Raw genomic sequence first — 20,604 nt, 5'->3', positions numbered from 1 at the left:
ATGAAATAGACTTTATTATTATATAACACCTCCAGGGAGTCTAAAGACTCATCGAGGGAGGACACCTACTCTACAACTGTTCATATCTACCAACCGCAACTACCTTCATCATCTACACCAATGGCATCTACTGCCGACTACCACCACTAGTATTTTCACAGACAATCACAAACATCCCTGCCCACAGCGGGATTCGAACCCGCAGCCTTTTGGCTGGAGAGCGGATATGCTAACCACTCGGCCAACCAGGCTGACTTCGCCAATGTCATCGGCAATTTTGCTAACAGAAAAGCAAGAAAAATAACATTTTAGAATGTTGAAATTAAAGTTTTACTTCAAAATAAACACATAGTGTTTTAATTTATTTCCTTATATGTCATTTTGACTTTTTGTAGTATTTTTGGTGTGTATTGAGAGGGGTGGCAAACTCGGGAGACCGCCCCAGGTGGCAAAAGCTGTAGCTACCAGTGATTTAAGGTGATCAGTCATTGGACCACTGTTGTTCCATCTATATATAAATATCAATGATATTCCACCACTATCGTTTATATATAATTAATGATATTGGGAAGGATTCAACAGATGTTTAATTGTTAGCTGATAATGCAAAAGATAGGCAAGGCAATCAGAGATGCTACTGATATCCAGCATTTACAGAATGATTTGAATAAGCTTGAAATAAAATGTTAGCGAGTGTAGAAGGTATGCACTTCGGCATGATGAGATTTCCAATGACATATTATACAGGTGGAATTATGCTACAAGAAACTGATGATGCCATGAATCTTGTAGTTATTATGGTGGATAGAAATTTGAAGTTCAAAGGTCACACAGCAAAAGTTGCAAATACAACTTAGAGGATAATGCAATGTTGAAATGAACATTGATATATAAGGATAAGGAAGTTATTTTGGCTATTTACAATCACCTTGCTACAATCGGACTGGACTATTGTGCACAGATTTGGTCTTCTGAGTTCGGATGGGGATAAAAAAAACCTGTAGAAAGGCAGAAAAAAAAGTTACAAAGATTATATCAGTATTATGGAATGTACATTATGAGGGACAGATTGAGAATATGTGAGCTGCAGACAAAAGAAAAAGAGGTGATATGATGGAGGTCTATAAACTTCTTATATTATATTCTGATGAAAATTTTAATTATGTGGAAGGCAAGGAGAAAACATGGATGCATCTGGGAAGTTATGTTTGCACCTGGTTCTGAAAGGGACAAGAGCTAGATTTTTCTCCCTGAGCAGTAAGTGAGTGGAACAGGTTTACCTGTTGAAGTAGTGAGTGAATCTAGTATGAATGAGTTCAAGAAAGCTTGGAAACTATTCATGATTTTTCTCATGAGACAAAGGTCACATGCAGTAAGCTTTTCTTGGTATAGTGGGAGGGTGATGACAATTTGCTTGGGTATCTACACAATGTGTGTTAGAAGAAAAGGCTGATTTTTGATTGATAACATTACTTATCTTTGATGTTATAATGATAACATCTGGATGTGTGACAGCTGAAAACATGACTGACCAATAACGTGGATGAGGTACTATGTGGCTTTCAAGCCATTGAGCAAGAGGCAACTTTTCTGCATTTGACAATTTGTCAAATTTGGATAATTTTTTTTTTTTAATATGTTGTGAGCTGCAGTTTAGACCAAGCACAATGTTGGATTTGACTCAAGACTTTGCTATGCTAAATTTTTTTATTTGAATTAATTTTTCTTGAGAGAGAGAGAGGCTCTTCATGGAAATCTCCTCCAAACTGGGAACACAATTGCATGACCAATTGCATGTAGTATATGGCCTCCCTCGATGAGCCAGGGACTCATCGAGGGAGGCCATATACTACATGCACCAGTTATCATACTTATTCTTGAATTCATTCAAACTGTTTGCACACACAACATCCAATGGCAATCCATTCCAATCATGCACCACTTTGAGAGAAAACTCTAGCCCCCACCCCCTTCTTGTGGCATTTATTCTCAACTTCCAAGGATGCCCTCTTGTCCTTTACCCCCATCCTCCATAAAATGGAAAATTCCATCAACTGAAATCCTGTATGACCCTTTCAGAACTTTGTAGGTCTCAATCATATCACCCCTCTTTTTCCTGTTCGCTAGTGTCTGCAGTCTACATATTCTCAATCTGTCTTCACAATCAGTATTTCATAAACCTAATAATTTCAGCATATCATTTTAGCACTCTCTCTCCACTGTATCAGAATCACAATGGAAACCAGGAGACCAGACCTGTGTACAATAGTCCAAGTAAGGTCTTATCAAGGCACCTTGTAAAAATTTCATTTCTGCAGTTTGAATCCATTTTTCATTCTTTTTTTTATGATCCATTGTTCACTTTCATACAGTATAACAAAGCTGATTTAGACTGGACATTATATTATTTCATGACATTCAACATTTAAAAATGCTAACTGGACAAAATGTGGCATTGTTATTGATCAAGGACTATAGAGGATTATGAACTGAACATGCAACTTTGCTTAATGAAATAACAGCAATGATTACAGATGATCTACTATAGCAAGATACACTGAAAAGTAAAAGAATACAGAGAGAAGGAAAGGGAATATATTGTTATTAAAAGATAATTACTTTGAGCAGCATATCACACGGGAATCATAATAGAGATGTGTGTTGAATTAGAGGATATGTCTACAAATAAATTGATCTGGTCTCCAATAGTTTGAGTGATTATGTAGCTCAGACTTGAAGATAGCAAGACATGATGACATGTTATCGCAGCAGTTCATGAGTATTTCATGTAATTCATGTAACATTTGACTGCATCCTCAGAGTTAGGAGAATAAATGATGAGAGTTAAACAGACGAGTAAAATCATAAAGCAAAAACTGCATAAAATAGAAAAGGTTCACACCTTGCAGGGAAATTTTCAATTTTGATGAATCCTTCAGGGGCTCTGCTGGATCAACAAGTTCTAGAAGGCAGCTATTCAATTTCTGTATTAAATGCAATCAGTATGTAATATAATTCTAGAGAGTATATACAGTTCTTTACTATTGATGAACTTGGGAAAAGTGATAAAATAACTAATTATATGAAGAGCCAAAGGCTTCATATTTAGCCGTATTTCTTACGGCTAAGAAACAATATGGGATATAATATCCCTTAACTTAAATAAGTTCATGTCGCCGAATTGAAGCCTTTGGGCTCTTCATATAATTAGTAATTTATTAGGATACCTCTTGGCAATTCTCATAAAAGGGATGCAAGTTCTGTTCGCTACAAACTTGGTATTAACTAGGTCTACCTACTCACTGATGAGACCTCAAAAAAGGTCGAAACCGGTCTGGGTAGTGACCTTCTCTCACAATGTTGAACAATAATACAGTTCCTAGGAGTTAAGTTCACATTATGGGTAAATATCAAGAATAGTGATCGGGGCTTGCTCCACCCTTTTTATGAGTTGCCTCAGCTTGCACTACCTTCAAGGATCAGGTGCTGCACTATCCAGGTATTTGCGTACGCTTGGAATCGCCGAACTTCACATAGTTTCTATATTCGGCATGAAACTCTCTGAGTTTCTTATTCAGCTAAGAAACAAAATGGGATATAATATAATATCCCTTAACTTAAATAAGTGATAAAATAATATTTCTGATATCAAATCCCTGCAGGATTTGAAACAGAATAGTTCAATATGACTGAATAACTTTATGCCTGCTAGCTGCATGAGTTCCTCTGTTGGTTTGCCTGTTTTGAAGGGTAAATGAAAAATCTAAGTTCTCCTGACAGGGAAAACCTTTCCATTTCCACAAAAGATGGGCTAACTCACTTTCAATTGAAAAGCTGTTAAAAGTTCCTATCCTGGATGGGATGTGAACTCAGGTCTTTTCTTATGAAGAGTAAATGTCATGATGTTCTTGTAACTGTGTTATAGAGATGCCCTAACTTGTAAGGAATAAGGAATTTTTTTTTTGTTATATCTGATCCACACCTGAAAGGCCACGAGACCTATAGCACATTAGTGCCATGTGTGGACAAGAGGAATAAAAGAAAGGAGGAATCTGTTCACATTTTGCTCTGAGGGTTGTACTCTTTGGGGAAGGCAGAGTGGGGAAACTGTTCCCAAGTAGATGGGATGAAGGAGAAGGCAGTGAAGTTGGTTTGGAGAGTTTCAAGATGGACTGTAAAAAGGGGATGGTTAGCAGTGGCTCTTGTTTTAATGGTTTTAGAGGAGTGGAGGAATAACAGTGGCCAATTCAGCAGAGCACTGTCCATGAAATTATGTATAGAAGAGGCATAAGGCAGAAACTGAATGTCTGTGAGAGAGGGATCATTAAATAGCCAGATTTCCCTCTTCTAAATTTTGGTGTTGCACCGCAAATATGGGAGCAATATTCCATGGCTGGGCAGATTTGGGCTTTGTATAAAGTTAGCAGCTGTGAAGTAGTGTCTTGTGCAGAAAAGTACACCAACTTTTATGGTGGCTGCAGAAGCTATAATTGAAATATGGTTGTGCCAGGACGGATCGAAGGTGCAGGTCAGTTTAAGTATCCCTTGACGAGTCTGTCGACTCCTTGGAGTTTCCCGGAATAATAATAATAATAATAATAATAATAATAATAATAAGTAGAGAAATATAATCGCATCTGGATATCTCCATATTACTGAAGGTGAGGAGGAGCGATAGTTCTTACTTGTGAGAGATCAGACAGGACTGAGTTTTGGTGGCACTAACATTTACAAAGTTGACCTTACTCCATTGGGGTACAGCTAGGAGATCTGAGTTCAGGTCACTGGCCATGGTAGATGGAAGAATTACTTCTTATCTAATAATAAGACAACATCTCAACTTTCTCCATTATCTCTTAATTCCACAGAATACAATGATCTAAGAGACAGTGAAAAAAGTTCAGAAGCATGTAACCAGGATAATATTGGGCCTGCAGAATTCTGATTAGGAGAGACCATGTGGTGAATTCTCTCTTGGTCTCTCCTCATCTGGTTAACAGATGGTGGCAAGCAGTGGTGAGCTATGGAAATTTTAACAAAGGGCTAACATCGTCAAGCAAAAAAAAAAAAAAACAGCCATATTTCACATAAAAACTTTTATTAATACAGCTTGTGTACAAATTCCAATCAAAAAGTATGAGAGGACAATCAACCTCTAAAGGCTATCATTTTTAAACAAATATTTCATGATCTAAACGTGAAATATTTGTACACAATCAACAGTGTTAATTTATCTTACATAAGAAAAACATTTTTTAACTACCAAAATATAATAAGAATGAAATCTTTTATAATCATTTATAAAACATTTGATTGGCTACTGGTTTTATCATACAATTGGCTACCAGAAGGGAGAAGGGTAAAGATAGCGTATGCGCTTATTTTATTTTCATACTTGGGCGCATTCGTTATAGAGGAGTTGAAACAATAATTCCAAATAATCTATACACTGCGAACAGACTAATTTTTGTTAGGTTACTGTATGAGTTTGTCGCTTAATATGTTTAAAAAAAAATTTTTTTTTGAAAAAATAAAAAAGTAAACAAGAAGAACAGGGGACTCGCAAATTTGAGAAAAATTTAACAAAGGGCTCGTGTAAGCCTCTTATAGCTCACCACTGGTGGCAAGTGACTATAGTGGAGATACAAATTAATAAGAATTAGACTGCAGGAGAAAATATGATTCATGGCAGAAGAGGAAAAAACAAAGATAGTCATTACATTTTTGCTGGCCATACTCTTCCTCTGATTTCAGAGGAAGAGTATGGCCAGCAAAAATGTAATGTCTAACTTTTCTCATGATAGGTGAACATTTTGGTGATGAAGTCAATACCAGTCTGATTAGCTGAGTGGTTAGCGATGAATGTATTTTGCTAAACATAAAAACATTACAGAAATCTGCACCATATTCATTTTCGAATGTATTGTATAAATTAATACAAAGAATGGAAATATATGTCAACAAGATATATAAAAAATGCAGTATTTCTAAAAAAAATTAAATTTAATTGTTATTGCCAAATATCTCCCCTCCCCCCAAAAAAACACTACTTTAAATCTGTTGTCAGAAAAATCAGCACTTGAAAATGTCATTCAACTATCCTTTATGCTCATGTCAAATCAGAAATGATATTCCAACATTGCTATAAATGTTAAAATATGTGGCAAGTTATAGCACTCCATAAATTTGGTGTATATTTGATGAATGTTCTAATTATTTTTTTTTTGTAAAATTAATTTTTACAATCACAAATGTGAAAGATTAGATAAGTAACAAAACAGCAAATAAACATGAATTAATGCTTAGTTTTGGTAGGAAGGTCAGTTAATTCATTACAAAAATTATGGAACAACTACAGTGTTAATATAAAACTTCAGTTTAATGTAAACCAAAATAATCATACGACATTTCAGCCTTCACATTAAGGTCATCATCTGGAGTATACACACACACACACACACATATATATATATATATATATACATACAAAGAAACAAGCTGCACTATGATCTACATGCTAAAGGTACAATGATTTGTTCAACTATTGGCCTGACCTCTGGTGAAAAAAAAAACCTTACTACATCAAGTCTTGTTATTATTATGAACAAATAAAAATTAACATGTTGTTCTCAAGCTTAATTTATTTTTGTAATCAAACAGATAATAATAATAACAACAGGACTCTAGAGATGATGTAGTAAGGTTGTTTTTTTTCATCAGAGGTCAGGCCAATAGTTGACCAAATCAATGTAACTTTAGCATGCCAAGTAGTGCAGCTTGTTTCTTTGTATGCATGTGTATACTCCAGATGATGACTTTAATGTGAAGGTTGAAACGTGGAGTGATTATTCTGGTTTATATTAAGCTGAAGTTTTACTCTAACATGGTAGTTGTTTCCATAATCTTTAGTACTTGTTTCCATAATCTTTATGTTGAATTCTGATCACTGTGTAACCATGAAGGAAAGGTTAGTTGATAAATAAGTGTTGACTATAAACAAAACATGTATATTTGTGTGTATAATATAAAAATGAATGTTGTTCTAGTTTGTCAAATGAAGAATAGCATTCACTCTCCAATAGACTGCAAGTTTGAAACTCACTATGACATATCATCAGGTGAATGCCTGTGAATGACTGCACTGCAAACCATTTTCACAGCACAAAGTGAAATGAAACAACCACCCTACATATTGGAGATGTGAAGTGACTTGAGAAACTACTATTTGGTCTACAGCAGGAAAAATTGTATTATCTAACACTCAACCCATCTACAGTTCTAAGTGTCTAAAAGACTTATGGGCCTTTCGTGAGCATAAAATAATAAAAAGGTAAAAAAAATATTTTAAAAAAAATTTTTTTTTTTACAATCTCTCCAAAGAAATACATGATATAGTCAGTTTTGTGTAATATACATACAAAAGGAATTTCATCTGTTATTTTAATATTATGAAACTTATGTTAGGAAAATATAATTCCATATTTGCAGAATTTTCAGTTGGTTTCATAGTCATTATCAATACAGTTGAAAAGGGATAACCACAACAATTAGAAAAACATTTAAATTGCAAACATGTGACAATATAAGTGCTATCAACTGCATGAGGATAACTCCATCTACACCTCCTAGAATTCAAAGAAATAAATTTAAATAAATACAATTTTGTAAAACACACTAATGAGGAGTGTTATTTAGGATGACTTACCGAAATTGTGAAAGTTTTAAAGCAATCGTTTTTGTTGAAGTTAGGACTGTGAGTGTGTGTGTGCTTCACAACTTTATATAATCTTTCCAGAAGAAAATGACTTAAATGAATTCTATATCTAGTTGACAAGGCGTGGTACTAAATAAACAGACTTAGACTCCACGCCTTGTTAACTAGATATAGAATTCATTGGAATAAAATGAAAGTTCGTACACAAAAGCCATTTTCTTCTGGAAATATTATATAAAGAAAGTTGCGAATCACACACTCACAGTCATGACTTCAAGAGTAACTATTGCTTTAAAACAAAAATTTATTTTTCTTTTCTCAATTTTGGTAAATTATCCTAAATGACATTCCTCATTACTGTGTTTCATAAAATTTTATTCATTTAAATTTATTTGTGTAGATGGAGTTATCCTCACGTAGTTCATAACACATGTATTGTCACACACTTGCAATTTAAGTGGTGTTCTAATTGTGTTTATCTCTATTCAACTGTACTGATAATAGCTATGAAACCTAGCCGAAAATTCTTCAAATATTCAATTATTTTTTCCTAACGTAAGTATCATTCATCCGTTATTTTAATTTTATGTTGTTCCCTTACGTCTCGATTTTTAAAACTAAGGTAATTTCACTTTTAACCTTATTAGGTCTACTCAGAAACTGAAATGCATTTTTTGTTTTGAAATGATGTTCGGACAAACACGCAACAGCAAATAAATAAAACATGGCGAAAGAAATATATAAGTATTTATTTCTTTTTTTATAATATACAAAATATATGGAAAAAGAGGAATCAGAAGATTAAGAACGCGATGACAATGATACACACACATTGTATTCATCCATAGTACTAACACTGAAATCGACTCCTTCAAGGAAGGATAAAAGCATCCATAAGTTGTTCCAAGAAGACATGAATCGGCCCTTCATACAAAAATGAACTTTCTTTTATTTTCTTCCTAAAATGGAAGAAGATGAAAGAAAAATTAAATGCATAGTGCACAAAGTAATTAAGAAATGAAACGAAACACGTTTCGAGTTCTCTAAAATCGAAGATCTTTTAATTCTGGTCGCAACAGTCGACCGAAAAGCGGACGACCTACTCACGGTATCCGTCTGCGCCAAACACCTTGGGCGCATAGTAACACCGGTCCTGCGATCGGTGATACTATGGCGATAATAATCATGATAACTTCTCCAATGAGATGCAATAATAATCAGATATGCTGCTGCACATGTAATTATTATTGAAATAGTGTTTTGGGGAAAAGCATCCCATTTCTAAGGATGCATGGTTTCGCTGAGAAAAAAAAGAATAGCATTTGGAGACGTAGTAAACAACAGCAGACAACTTGTACAAACATTATCACTTTGCTTATCCTACGAGAAGACAAATATCATTAATTAACATACCATTTTGAGTCTTATCAGATGTTGCAGCTTTGGCGGTCGTACTATAATAGCAAAGTATATCTGCTGGATTGAGAGGCATTGTGTGTGTATCACGTTTCAGATGCTTTCCGAATACAACCTCGAACATAAAAAATGGAAAACTACTGATAACAGAATTAACACCACGAAGGAGTTTCTCTCTAGTTGTTAAATACAAATGACTAGCGCGCCCCATGGTATAAGTATGCAACACAAGTTACAAGAAACGTAATCACCCAATGACGAAACTAAGCACATGACAAAATTGAACGTTGCGCATGAATTCATAAACAAGTAACACGCCACCTTACGAACGTTTAATTCAAACTGAAAATTTTAATTAAAAATACTCTCATTTTTAGGAACTAAGCAGTGATAATAAATGTATGTTGAATCTAACTAACAAGTCCACAATACATACCAGCTCCAAGTGTGACTTCTTGTAGGTTGTGATGCGAAGTGAAATAGGAACACTTTCTCCGCCAGAGTTATACGCAAGAACGGATTCGCCTTCGATATCCCGCAGCGCACACTTTCTAATCGTGCAATCAGAAACAAGGAAGACCAAGGTTCCATGAGAAAGCTTTATTCTATATTCCGAGAACAAAAAGTGACGCTCTATTGGACCTACTGACTTACGTAGAGTAGTAAATACAACTTTCCAAGTTTATATCCTATGTTACATCTGAAAACGAAGGCATCTACACTATATTGTAAAAGAGAAGCTTTCTCATGTGGATAAAAAAAATATATTATGAAAAGATACTTATACTAGTAGAAGAAAACTTATTTAACCTATTTCATTTATGAATGGTCTGCCTAAATACGTGGTTTAAATGTGAAATTAGCATGATTGAAAAGTACTCTTACACTGAAACGAAAAGTGAAAACTTGGATTAAAAAGATCGAAAAATTAGCAACTTCAGGATACAAGCTCGTGAACACCAATTAATCTACCGAAGAAGGATCAAATCCAGTTTTTTTCCAACCGAAGTGCGATGTCGCGTCGTCCAAGCCACTGTATTAAGGATGCCAGCAGAACGCCTCGTTTCTGGACGTTTGTTAGTCAATTATTAGCGTGAAATATTCGGGGAGGGGAAGGAAGAAACGAAAATATTAAATTGTTGGTAACGGAGAAAAAATGAGTAAAATGGATAGTTCGTTGTGAAAAAAATTAGTTAAGACATTAAATGAAACACTCGTTATAGCGATCGTGATTATTAACTTGATCTATTATTATTATTATTATTATTATTATTATTATTATTATTATTATTATTATTATTATTATTATATTCATCACTATGATTTATTTCAAGAATTTAGGCCAACGGTGGGTTCTAGCTTCATTAGCTACCAGCCATTCTCTTTAATTGATGGCCGTGTCTCCTTTTTTCAGTTTGCACAGTTTTCTGTTTACTTTAAAAAAAAATAATAAAAAAAAATAAAAAAAAAATAAAATAAATAAATAAATAAATATATATATATATATATATAAAGATAAAAAATAAAGATATAAACACAGGGAATGGTATATATATATATATATATATATATATATATATATATATATATATATATATATATATATATATATATACCATTCCCTGTGTTTATATCTTTATTTTTGATACACAGGTTCTTCGTTTAATGTTTTTATTACATCTTCATATAAATACAAAATATTTCTGCAACTCCTTTTATTTCCCCAAAGGGAGTAGGCTGAGCTACTTTAATATAACTTTTGAAGTCAGGTGGAAGGTAGTCTCCATCCGTCCACCGGCGATAGTGAGCCCGAGCTCAAATGACCCAAGGGTTTCAAGAGACAGTATGGCAAACAACCACCATTATCTTGTAGTCCTGAATCCTAACACTTTTATTATTTTGAAAAGCAGAATTTTAGGAATAGAGAAAAAAAAAAAAAAAGAAGATATGTTTGATGTTTTTCTCATAATTTTTTTGGTTTCTTTTACTCCTTGTTGTATATTTTTTCTTTTATTGTCTGTATTTCACATCCATAAAGTAGATAAATCTAGTTGGTGGATCGTAAACTTAATCAATGTTTTTCCTTGCGCTAAGATTTATTTATTTATTATTATTATTATTATTATTATTATTATTATTATTATTATTATTATTATTATTATTATTATTATAGGATTTATTAGCACGAGATGGTGCCAGCTGTTTGCACTCCCTTCTCTGAAAGTCTTGATTCATTGATAGCCTGAAGCTCATCTATCACTGAAGGCTGAAGGGTAGAGCCTGAATGTTTCCTATCTTCAAAAAGTTAAATAGGGCTAAAAGAGTTCTACCTACTCCCTTGGAGAATAAAACGAGTCGCTGACCAGAGGAACTTTTTCTAAGCCTTTCTTCTACTGATTCCAGATTTAGCCAATCTCTGGCACAAGCAAGCTGGTTTTTTCTCCCGGAAACTCGGATTTTTCGTCCTAAACTCAAGAAAATCGACTGTAGAGTCAATGCTATTTCAGACAATAACATATTGTGTTAGGATTGGGTACCACGAGATGGCAACACTTCTTAGGCGTCTCTTCACTGGATGCTACTTATAATTAGTGATAGTCTTGAGCCAGCTATCTCTGATTAGCTACCAGTGGAGACTGAAATGCCCATTCAGTTTCCAAAATTAAGATAGGGCTAAAAGGGCCTTGACTACACCCTGTAAGGGAAAGAAAGGTGTTAGCTGATTTATTTTTTGATACTTTCATTAGCAAATCTTAACAGAATCAACTTGCTCAGAGCAGACCTATATAACCCATATACTGTTTTATCGCTATGTTAATTTATTATAGTTTTTTACATCGGTAAATATAAATCAAATTAAAAAATAAACAAAAGTTTACATAATAAAAGAAAGAAAGTTTAAAAAGAGCTGTGAGAGTATAAAATCATACATATAATATGTCATATCGCTATATTAAAATGTATAGACTAATATAAATCGTTAAATAGGGGTAAAAAAGTAGTCAAACTTGATGAAGGAAAAGATAAACCAGGGTCTGAATTAATCCTAGTGTAATGTTAAAAATATTATTATGAGAAATGGAAATGAGAATTTTACAAAGCTATATAACTGGTAGTGTCTAGGAAAATTTTTATTGATGGACCCACATCCCTAAATTTTGTGTGACCCTCGATTTTATTATGAAAAGAATACCGGCTTTTAACCAAAACTTTGGAAAATGCTGTATAATAATAATAATAATAATAATAATAATAATAATAATAATAATAATAATAATAATAATAATAATAATTCAAAAACATATTTTAAAATTGTTTTAAAAATCATTTAAGTATCTGAGTAATACCTGGTAATTTTGCTTAGTTATAAGTTAGTCTTCAATATTGAAAATAAAGTAGTATAATTTAATAACTTTTTTTAATTTCTAACCTTATGGAATTAAATTTCTTATTGATGAGTGAAACGTTTTTAATTAAAACGATAACTTCAGACGTAGTGGCCCCTGTTACTAAAGCTACCTTCCGTTCTCTGTCTAACATTTCATTTACTCTAATCAAATTGAATAAGTTCAAACATTATTATTTTTATTTTATTATTACGCAACACCTTACGTAGTTGAATAACTACATACTCCACCATTTCACCACCAACTAATAGAATAATATTTCTGTTTCTTGCGATTTTCTGGACGATTGGCCTGCATACCGAATAAACAGGAGTCTCCAGGTGGAGAAAAAATCACCCTCTCCCCTATGAGGTCAGCTGACTCGCCTTCAAATGAAAACGTCCATATATATATATATATATATATATATATATATATATATATATATATATATATATATAACGATTCCTCTTGAATCGAACTCAAGTCTGCTCCAGTCGAAGGAGACATTGTGCTTTCATTCTTCTAAATGAGCTACGGAGGAGGAGGCATAACACACATATTTATCAGTGGCATATTCAGAGTTTATAGTATGACTGTAAATCAGATAAGGTGAGCATTGCCGTCGAAGTGCGCCTTGATTAGTCTTATACGAGGGTGGTCTGGACAGTTCTCGGCCTAACAATGAAAAAACGAATTTATAATTTCAAAATTATTTTTATTTTTCAACATAATCCCTCATAAGACTAATACATTTATTCCAGCGAAGCTCCAGCACCATTATCTCATCCCTGTAGTGGTTCTCAGTAAGATCTGCAAAATACCCCTCTACAGCTGCAATCATCACCTCTTGATTCGAAGAAAAACGCTGACCAGCGAGGAAGTGTTTTAGTTTTGGGAAGAGATAGAAGTCAGAGAGAGCCAAATCTGGGGAAAATTGTCTATATTGGCATTTTGTGTCATTTTAAGGTAGAGTCTTAGACAAAGTAACAAAATATTTTGCTATTGCCTAAGTTGCCATGCTATTAATTAGTCTAACGCATCAGTAGGCACATCACATTCTAGAAACGTCTCTGAATGTGAATAGAAGCAGTTTTTCTTGTGGGGGGGGGGATATTTTAATCTTTCTTGGTGAACAAAAGGCTTTATGGTTTTGAGTATCGGTTTTCAATAGAATGCTGTTCATTCACCTCAGGGCGGTCATCAAATGATTTACAATGAAAAAGTAAGAATTCTTTAAACTCCACTCGCCTTCGTTTCCGAAAGTTTTTTTTTTTTTTTCAAAAAACCAGTTATATATTTGCAGAGTTAAAATCCCACATGATAAAAATCTTTGAATCTCTACAATGGTCACCCTTCACCTTCAAACCACTAGAACGTTGTCCTCATCTTCATGAATTTCAATGAGGTATACTTAACTTGTTCCTAAAGGCAATCGTAAACTATTTGCCCAAGGGCAATTGCATTGCCCTTCCCGCATTTAGTTAATACATTTTTTAATTCTTATTTGCAATTCAGCTTTGGTGAATACTGTTGTAGCAACACACAAGCAAGCATGCGTGAGGAACCCCCCCCCCCCCCCCGATACACACACACACACACGTGCGCAATCTTTTAGGAATAGAAATTACTGAAAATGAATGAACGGATTTAATTTGTTTCTCGTCGTCTCGGCATATTTTTCATGTCTTTTCTTTGTCGTCAGATTTCTATTGGAAAACTTAAATCTATCTAGGAAGGATGGTATAAACTCCACAAATTAATAAATTCATACTTTATATGATTCCCGTATAGCCGTGTGGAAATAGTCGTGACAAAAAAAAACGCTTTTATAAATATTCTTCCTTACGGTTCCAGAGTTTGTCGATCTTTGACATGAGTAAACGGTTTGTTTCTCCAGGAAACTTGGGTTTTTAACCCTGCATTTAAAAATCGACTGTAGAACTTACACTATTACAGACAATAATACAAGTGTTAGGAGTTTGGTTTAAGGCCATTGGATGGCAGCAGTGGTCTGCCATGCTCTCTCTCTCTCTCTCTCTCTCTCCCCCCCCCCAGAGGGGTAAAAATTCAGACAGTTGGTGAACATGTAATGTATTAGGTAACCACCGCTGTATTCAAAGTGACACACAACACATGTTCACGATCCCATTTATAGTTTGTTTTGTTTATGTTCACACTCATAGCTAACCTCTCCAACGCCTTCATGTTTCACATGTTTTTAGACTAGTTCGCTTTTGAACGCTGCTATTAGTGTCATCGTATTGAAAGGTAGTACTCAAAGCGAGTACATTCACTGCGTGACTAGCGTATACAATGGAGCGATGAATGAACATAATGTGTAACTAATTCCTTACCTTTTATTTATCAAGTAATAGTCGTTACTTAACTGCGCTTGTAATCGTTCTCTGTGGATATTAATTAAATATAATCTGGAGCTAATCTTTTAATTTTTTTTTATTAATGTGCTTACAATATTATGTTGTACATAAACTACTACTTAACTTGTCATTAATCAGTGGTACATTTATATTCAGTAATCTTTATACTTCGTTATAGCCTGTCTGTCTGGGTGAGTGGATAGCGTATTCACTCTCTAGCCAACTGGTTGTGGTTCAAAATTCCACAGTAGCATGAATGTTTATAAAACTCTTAAAATGATAAGTGGTTTTCATTGACTATTAGAAACCTGCAATGACTTGAGAAAAAAAAATACCATATTTATTTCAGCTCACTCACGATACAGATATGTCTATAAATCAAAACAGAAAGAAACACTTTGGAACAGTTTACAATGCATTTCATTAATCAGATTTTGAGTCAGATTTTTTTAACAATTATGTTAAAGAATTAAAATTTACATTCTCACAGGTTATTATTATTATCATTATGTGTGCCTCCAAGCAACCCAAGGACTCGTCGCGGAGCACACACGATTCCACTATGCACAACTGACCGCCTCCATTACTTAATCCATCAATTATACACAATGCCACAACAACTATCTACACACGACACCATCTACTGCCCATCACGATAGTATTATTATTATTATTATTATTATTATTATTATTATTATTATTATTATTTAGCATCAACAGAAACTGTCAGCTGGATCAGATCTCTCCATTTCTGTCTGTCCTCCCAAATACTTCCTTCATGAACACTTTACCAGTTCAAGTTTTTCTTTTTTAGATCTCTTATCTGGTCTCTCCATTTTTTCCGTAGTCTTCCCCTTCATATTTCACATTTCATTTCATACTATTCCATTTGTCCAGTTTCTTCTGTAGTTCTTCTGAATGCGCCCAAATCACCACATCATCATCTTATCATCTTCAAACACAGCTGTTTCTTCTTTCTCCTTTAACATTTTAAAGATGTTATTTTTATTTTAAGTACTTTTGCCAAAGAAAACGACATTATAACGAGAAAAAGAAATGGAGATGGGAGAACTCACTCACCAAGTAGTCTTAGAGTGATCACTGGATTAAGAACGAATATTACTATATCAGCATATGACGAAATAAACATTGAGCTTAAATTGCCTCTTATAATCATTTACATATAATGCAATTGGAAATTGTTTAAGAGTTGAAGTTTTGATTGTTTGCAGGTTCGTTGGATATCTGTCATGATATCTAACAACATCTTTATGTGATTTATCGAGATTATTGAGTATAGTACTTTTATAAAAATTCGACGACTGAATCCAATATTATAAAAACAATTTGATATTTCCCACAAATCGACCAGTTTTGGAATTATACACATGCCTGCCACTAAATTAGAAACTTTTATTTAATATTGTGTTGTATCGCCTTTAACCTGTACAACACATATGCGGTTTGTAACGATTCCACAAGATGTTGGATTGCATCTATGTCTATAACATACTAGGAGTTCGCCAGACAGTCTTTTAACGGGGCTCGGATTTTACAGAAAAGGCATATGCTCCCTGATCTGTTTTTCTAACATGTCTCACACCTTCTCAATGCGGTTCAGATCCAGGCTTTGTGGTAGCCAGGGGGGAAAAATGGTGGAAGTTGCTGTCGTGCGTGCTGAATCACTGCTGAACAATTCTTGCACGATGGACAATAGCATTGTCATCCATGAAACAACTGTCAACTATAGGATAAAAAGTCAACATTGCAGGATGGACTTCATTGGCAACAATGTTCAGATATTTCATGAGGCTCCCGCAAAACTCTCCGCCTACCGTCAGTTCAAAATAAGGCGTACCGTGACTCGTTGGGCTATATGACTTATTTCAATCTTGCAGTGTTTAGTCACGGTGTTCCTAATAGCACTGTAGACGAACTTTCCGGTTCTTCGCAGAAATCAGTGATTTCTTTATAGGCATGCGACTGCCATACTGATCCTTTTCAATTTCCTGAACATAGTTTGGCGAGATATGGGTTTAGAACAGCTTTCGTTAAATGCGTGGGCTTACAGGCCTTCTCACAAATGACGGCGATCTCGTTCTTGATAGACTCTTAGAACTGCAGTTCTATCTCTTAGACAAGCAATGTGGGTTATTTTCCCACTAATTAAACACCCAAGATATCTCTCCTTTTGAGAAACCAGTCAGCTATGCTGCTGTCAGAATCGTGGCTCAGGCCAGACGGACATCCACAATAATCCCCCGAACTCAGAAAGATCCTTTGTTTTCCTCATTGTGATCAACACTATTGTCGATTACTGATCAGTAGCATTCTTAATTAGTTGCCTAGAACAGGTAGTGACACATATGACCAAATATTCTGCATATACACTGCGTAAGTGACGTTTACTTATATCTGCATAAAGATTTCTAATTCAGTGGCCGGTATGTGTATATTCTGATGTAGCTTTGTTTTGCCTAATTTTGCCAACTACAGATGGTTCGGTCGAAGCAATTCTACAAACTTTAAAAAGGGATTAAAAAACAAGGAGAAAACCATTAAATACTATCCAGAGAAGAAGATTATTGAGATATATAATTTCAACACGTTTGTCCATTTGTGTCTCTGCAAATTCATTCGAATGAAACAAAAATTCGGATGGTCAAACATTTCCAAATTTCAATAAAATCACTACAGTCAGAGTTCTGGAAGAACGTGATTGACGGACAAAATGAATGTAAACGGATGTTTGCATGTTTTACGAATAGCACATAAATGAGTCGCCATTTCATAAACGTGTTGACTTTTGAAAAAACGTTTTGTATTTGTAAACAAATAAATAAATAATACTAGCATCCAGTAAAATAAAACTCTTTGAATAATATTAATTATTCAAAATAGACATTATTTCCTTGAGGAGACTATCATGAGATAGTCCTCAAAGAAAACTATGGAAATATCGACGATCCAAAATTCATCTCTGAGCAATCTGCAGTGGTTAAATTGTAAACGAATAAGCTCCGGGGGGGGGGGGGGCTTAACGTAAGGATCATAAATGTGAGAATATTGCTAAATTGTCGCAAAATGTTTTTACATTTTATTTATTTATTTATTCTGGTGAAGTTAAAGCCATCAGGCCTTCTCTTCCACACCACCAGAAACATTAAATACAAATACAAAATTACAAATTAATATATTACGTCTAACATGTTAATCGTAATCGTTCGTAATCAGGCGACTGTTGATATTGGCCCGATGAATAAAAAAGTTCCTTGACCCGGCTGAATTTAACCACTGGCAATCTGTATTGTCAGTAAAATGGTTCGCAATATATAACTATTATTTGTCAAAAGTATCATATTATTTAGAAGTGATTTTAGTGTTGTCAACAGATTGGAATGCCGCTTCTCAATAGACGACATAGCGATCAAATGATTTTTATATAATGAACGTCTTTTTGACAGGCTTTGGATTTCAATTTACAAAGCCCTACATCAACCACCAGAAAGTTACAACAAAAGAGACTGTTTTGTAACGGACATTTTGTGTGGCGCTAGTGAGCATTCTCCGACATATAGTATCACATCCAGATATACAGTACTGTACTATGTTTTATATTCAATGTTTTCTTTCACAGATCGAAAAAATAATCATCCACACTATATTGTAGCTTTCAAGCATAATCCCACTCATCTATTGCAGATTTTTTTGTAAGTCCACCTACAAGGTATTTAATATAATATATTTCATAAAAAAAACTTACATATAGTAAAAAAGAAAAAGAAAAGAAAAAAGAAGAAGAAGTAAGTTGAAGTATGTACTGAGAAAGCAGCAGGTTGTCTGCAATATAAAAGCAGATATTTTGCTGAACGTTTTTATTAAAGGTATCATTATTGCTGTCGTTATTGTGCGACGTGACTTTCCCAGGATATTTATTATTCACGACAATTAAAATAATAACTTCATCCAACGTAAGCAAACGTCATGCTTTCTGAGCACTAGGTTCAGTTTTTTTTTTTTTTTACTTATGAGATTGTTTATCTGAAATCTCACTATTTTTTTTAAGATGAAATACATAAACTAGTGGAGGAATAAATAGTTGAATTCAGTGAAAGATTCGACCTTCGAAGGGGATCAGCATCATTTTACTTCCGTTACAATACAGCATTTTGTGCGTTTGTGACAAAAATGTTGATCTTATTTTGCAGCCAAAAACGGTTGAATGTATTCCCTCGATACAACCTGAAAAAATATCTGCAGGAGAAGCGAATCGTCAACAATCCTTCCTCTTTATTTTAATCCGAATTGGGCTGGATTTTTTTAGAGGATCTTAACAGTAATATTCTAAACTGGTCAAAACCAGTTGCCGCCCCCCCCCCCAAAAAAAAACGGTACCTTCATTTTATTCTGAGTGAGCTGAAAGTCTCAGGAGACAATAAACAGCAAGAAAGAACTATATTTTTATTCTAGATTTGGTCAAATATGTAGAGAGAGCGTCCCTCCACTTCCATACTTTTCGGTTTAATTAGCTGACGCTGAATTCTCAGACCTTCAGTAACATAAGAAAGAACTATAATCCAAATGTTGATAGAAATTCGTTGAATAATGCAACCTGCAGAAATATGTGTATGGGGCGGGGATGATAATCCCATTTTTCGACAATTAAAATAATAACTTCATCCAATGACCTCTGATTTTAGGAGTTAACTGATGATGTTACATTTCATTGGGATGTGCGTATATCTGGAACATTATGCCGTAAAAAGTTGGGGATAACTGTTTGGAATTAAGGAAGAAACAACTAAAGATTTTTCGGCATGAAACTCTATAGTTTTCGATGGATTTCGATCCGCGTTTCTTACCCGGCTATTAAAACATAAAAGGATTTACCATCCCCCTTTCTATTAAAGATTATTTGTGTTTTTAGATGTTATTCTAACCCAGGTCTTTCAAACTAGAGGTCGTCGTCGAAGAAAAAACAAAGAAAGTTAAAAAAAAAAAAAAAAAAAAAAAACTAAATGAAGTCATGACAGTCCGTAAGATTTCTCTTTTTTCACAAAAGGTCACTAAAGTTGCAAGCTCACCACTTTGTCATACATGACATATGCTTTCGTAATAATTTTGTACGAAGAATCTTAAGGAACATGTCACAAATGTGCCATATCCTACTGATTCAGTGAATGACACAGTACTTGTTTCATTTTCATTTCGTATTTCAACATTAGTGTGGAAATTTCTTGCCAACACGATTGCTGATAGAACTTTGATGAAACGCTTACAATATCCGTTCGTACATTAAGCAGTCATGGTGATGATCGTTGTATCACTGGATGAATGGTCGAACGTACCTTTTTGTCGGTGCACATAATGATGACCTCATGGTTCTACGTATTTAAACATAGTTCTCCCTTTTTTGCTTGTTCGTTTTACCTTACTAATATTCTCTTTTTATGTAACCATTTTTAAATGGTTACTTTTCATTTATGTTAAAATAATTTAGGAATATTTTTCATTCGCATTTTGTTTTACATAACATGACGTGGACATGAATAAGAGAATGATTTGCATATCGATAATAATAGCCAGTAAATGAGCTTAAGGTGTGGTAAAATAAACTTCGTGACACCTTTCACTTATCATAGAACACCTGCGATCAGTCTCTCGGCTAGAGCAAACGGAAGTCCAATACTAATAATATATAGAATAC

At 34.1% G+C, this 20,604-nt stretch overlaps 1 protein-coding gene across 2 annotated transcripts in view; it reads right to left on the bottom strand.

Moving 5' to 3' along the window:
* LOC150103175 (acyl-coenzyme A diphosphatase NUDT19-like) overlaps positions 1–9,682 on the bottom strand; it is a 29,064-nt gene extending 19,382 nt beyond the window's left edge. The window contains exon 1 of one of the 2 annotated variants that reach the window (XM_090397787.1): positions 9,567–9,682. Coding sequence is in view for 1 of the 2 variants with exons in the window: in XM_090397786.1 (XP_090253912.1) it covers positions 9,128–9,341 (214 nt within the window). In the remaining variant the exon portion in view is untranslated. Of the gene's footprint in view, positions 1–9,127; positions 9,359–9,566 lie in introns of those variants that run through there. The other variant, XM_090397786.1, reaches the window with a different exon arrangement.
* Positions 9,683–20,604: the final 10,922 nt, after the last annotated feature.

This window comes from Typopeltis vanoorti, chromosome 9 (assembly GCF_054136105.1).
Source record: "Typopeltis vanoorti isolate ZY-2024b chromosome 9, IOZ_Tvanoo_1.0, whole genome shotgun sequence".
NCBI classification, from domain to species: Eukaryota; Metazoa; Arthropoda; class Arachnida; order Uropygi; family Thelyphonidae; genus Typopeltis; species Typopeltis vanoorti.
The sequence above is the reverse complement of the archived record's forward strand: the minus strand, read 5'-3'. Positions and strand labels throughout refer to the sequence as shown.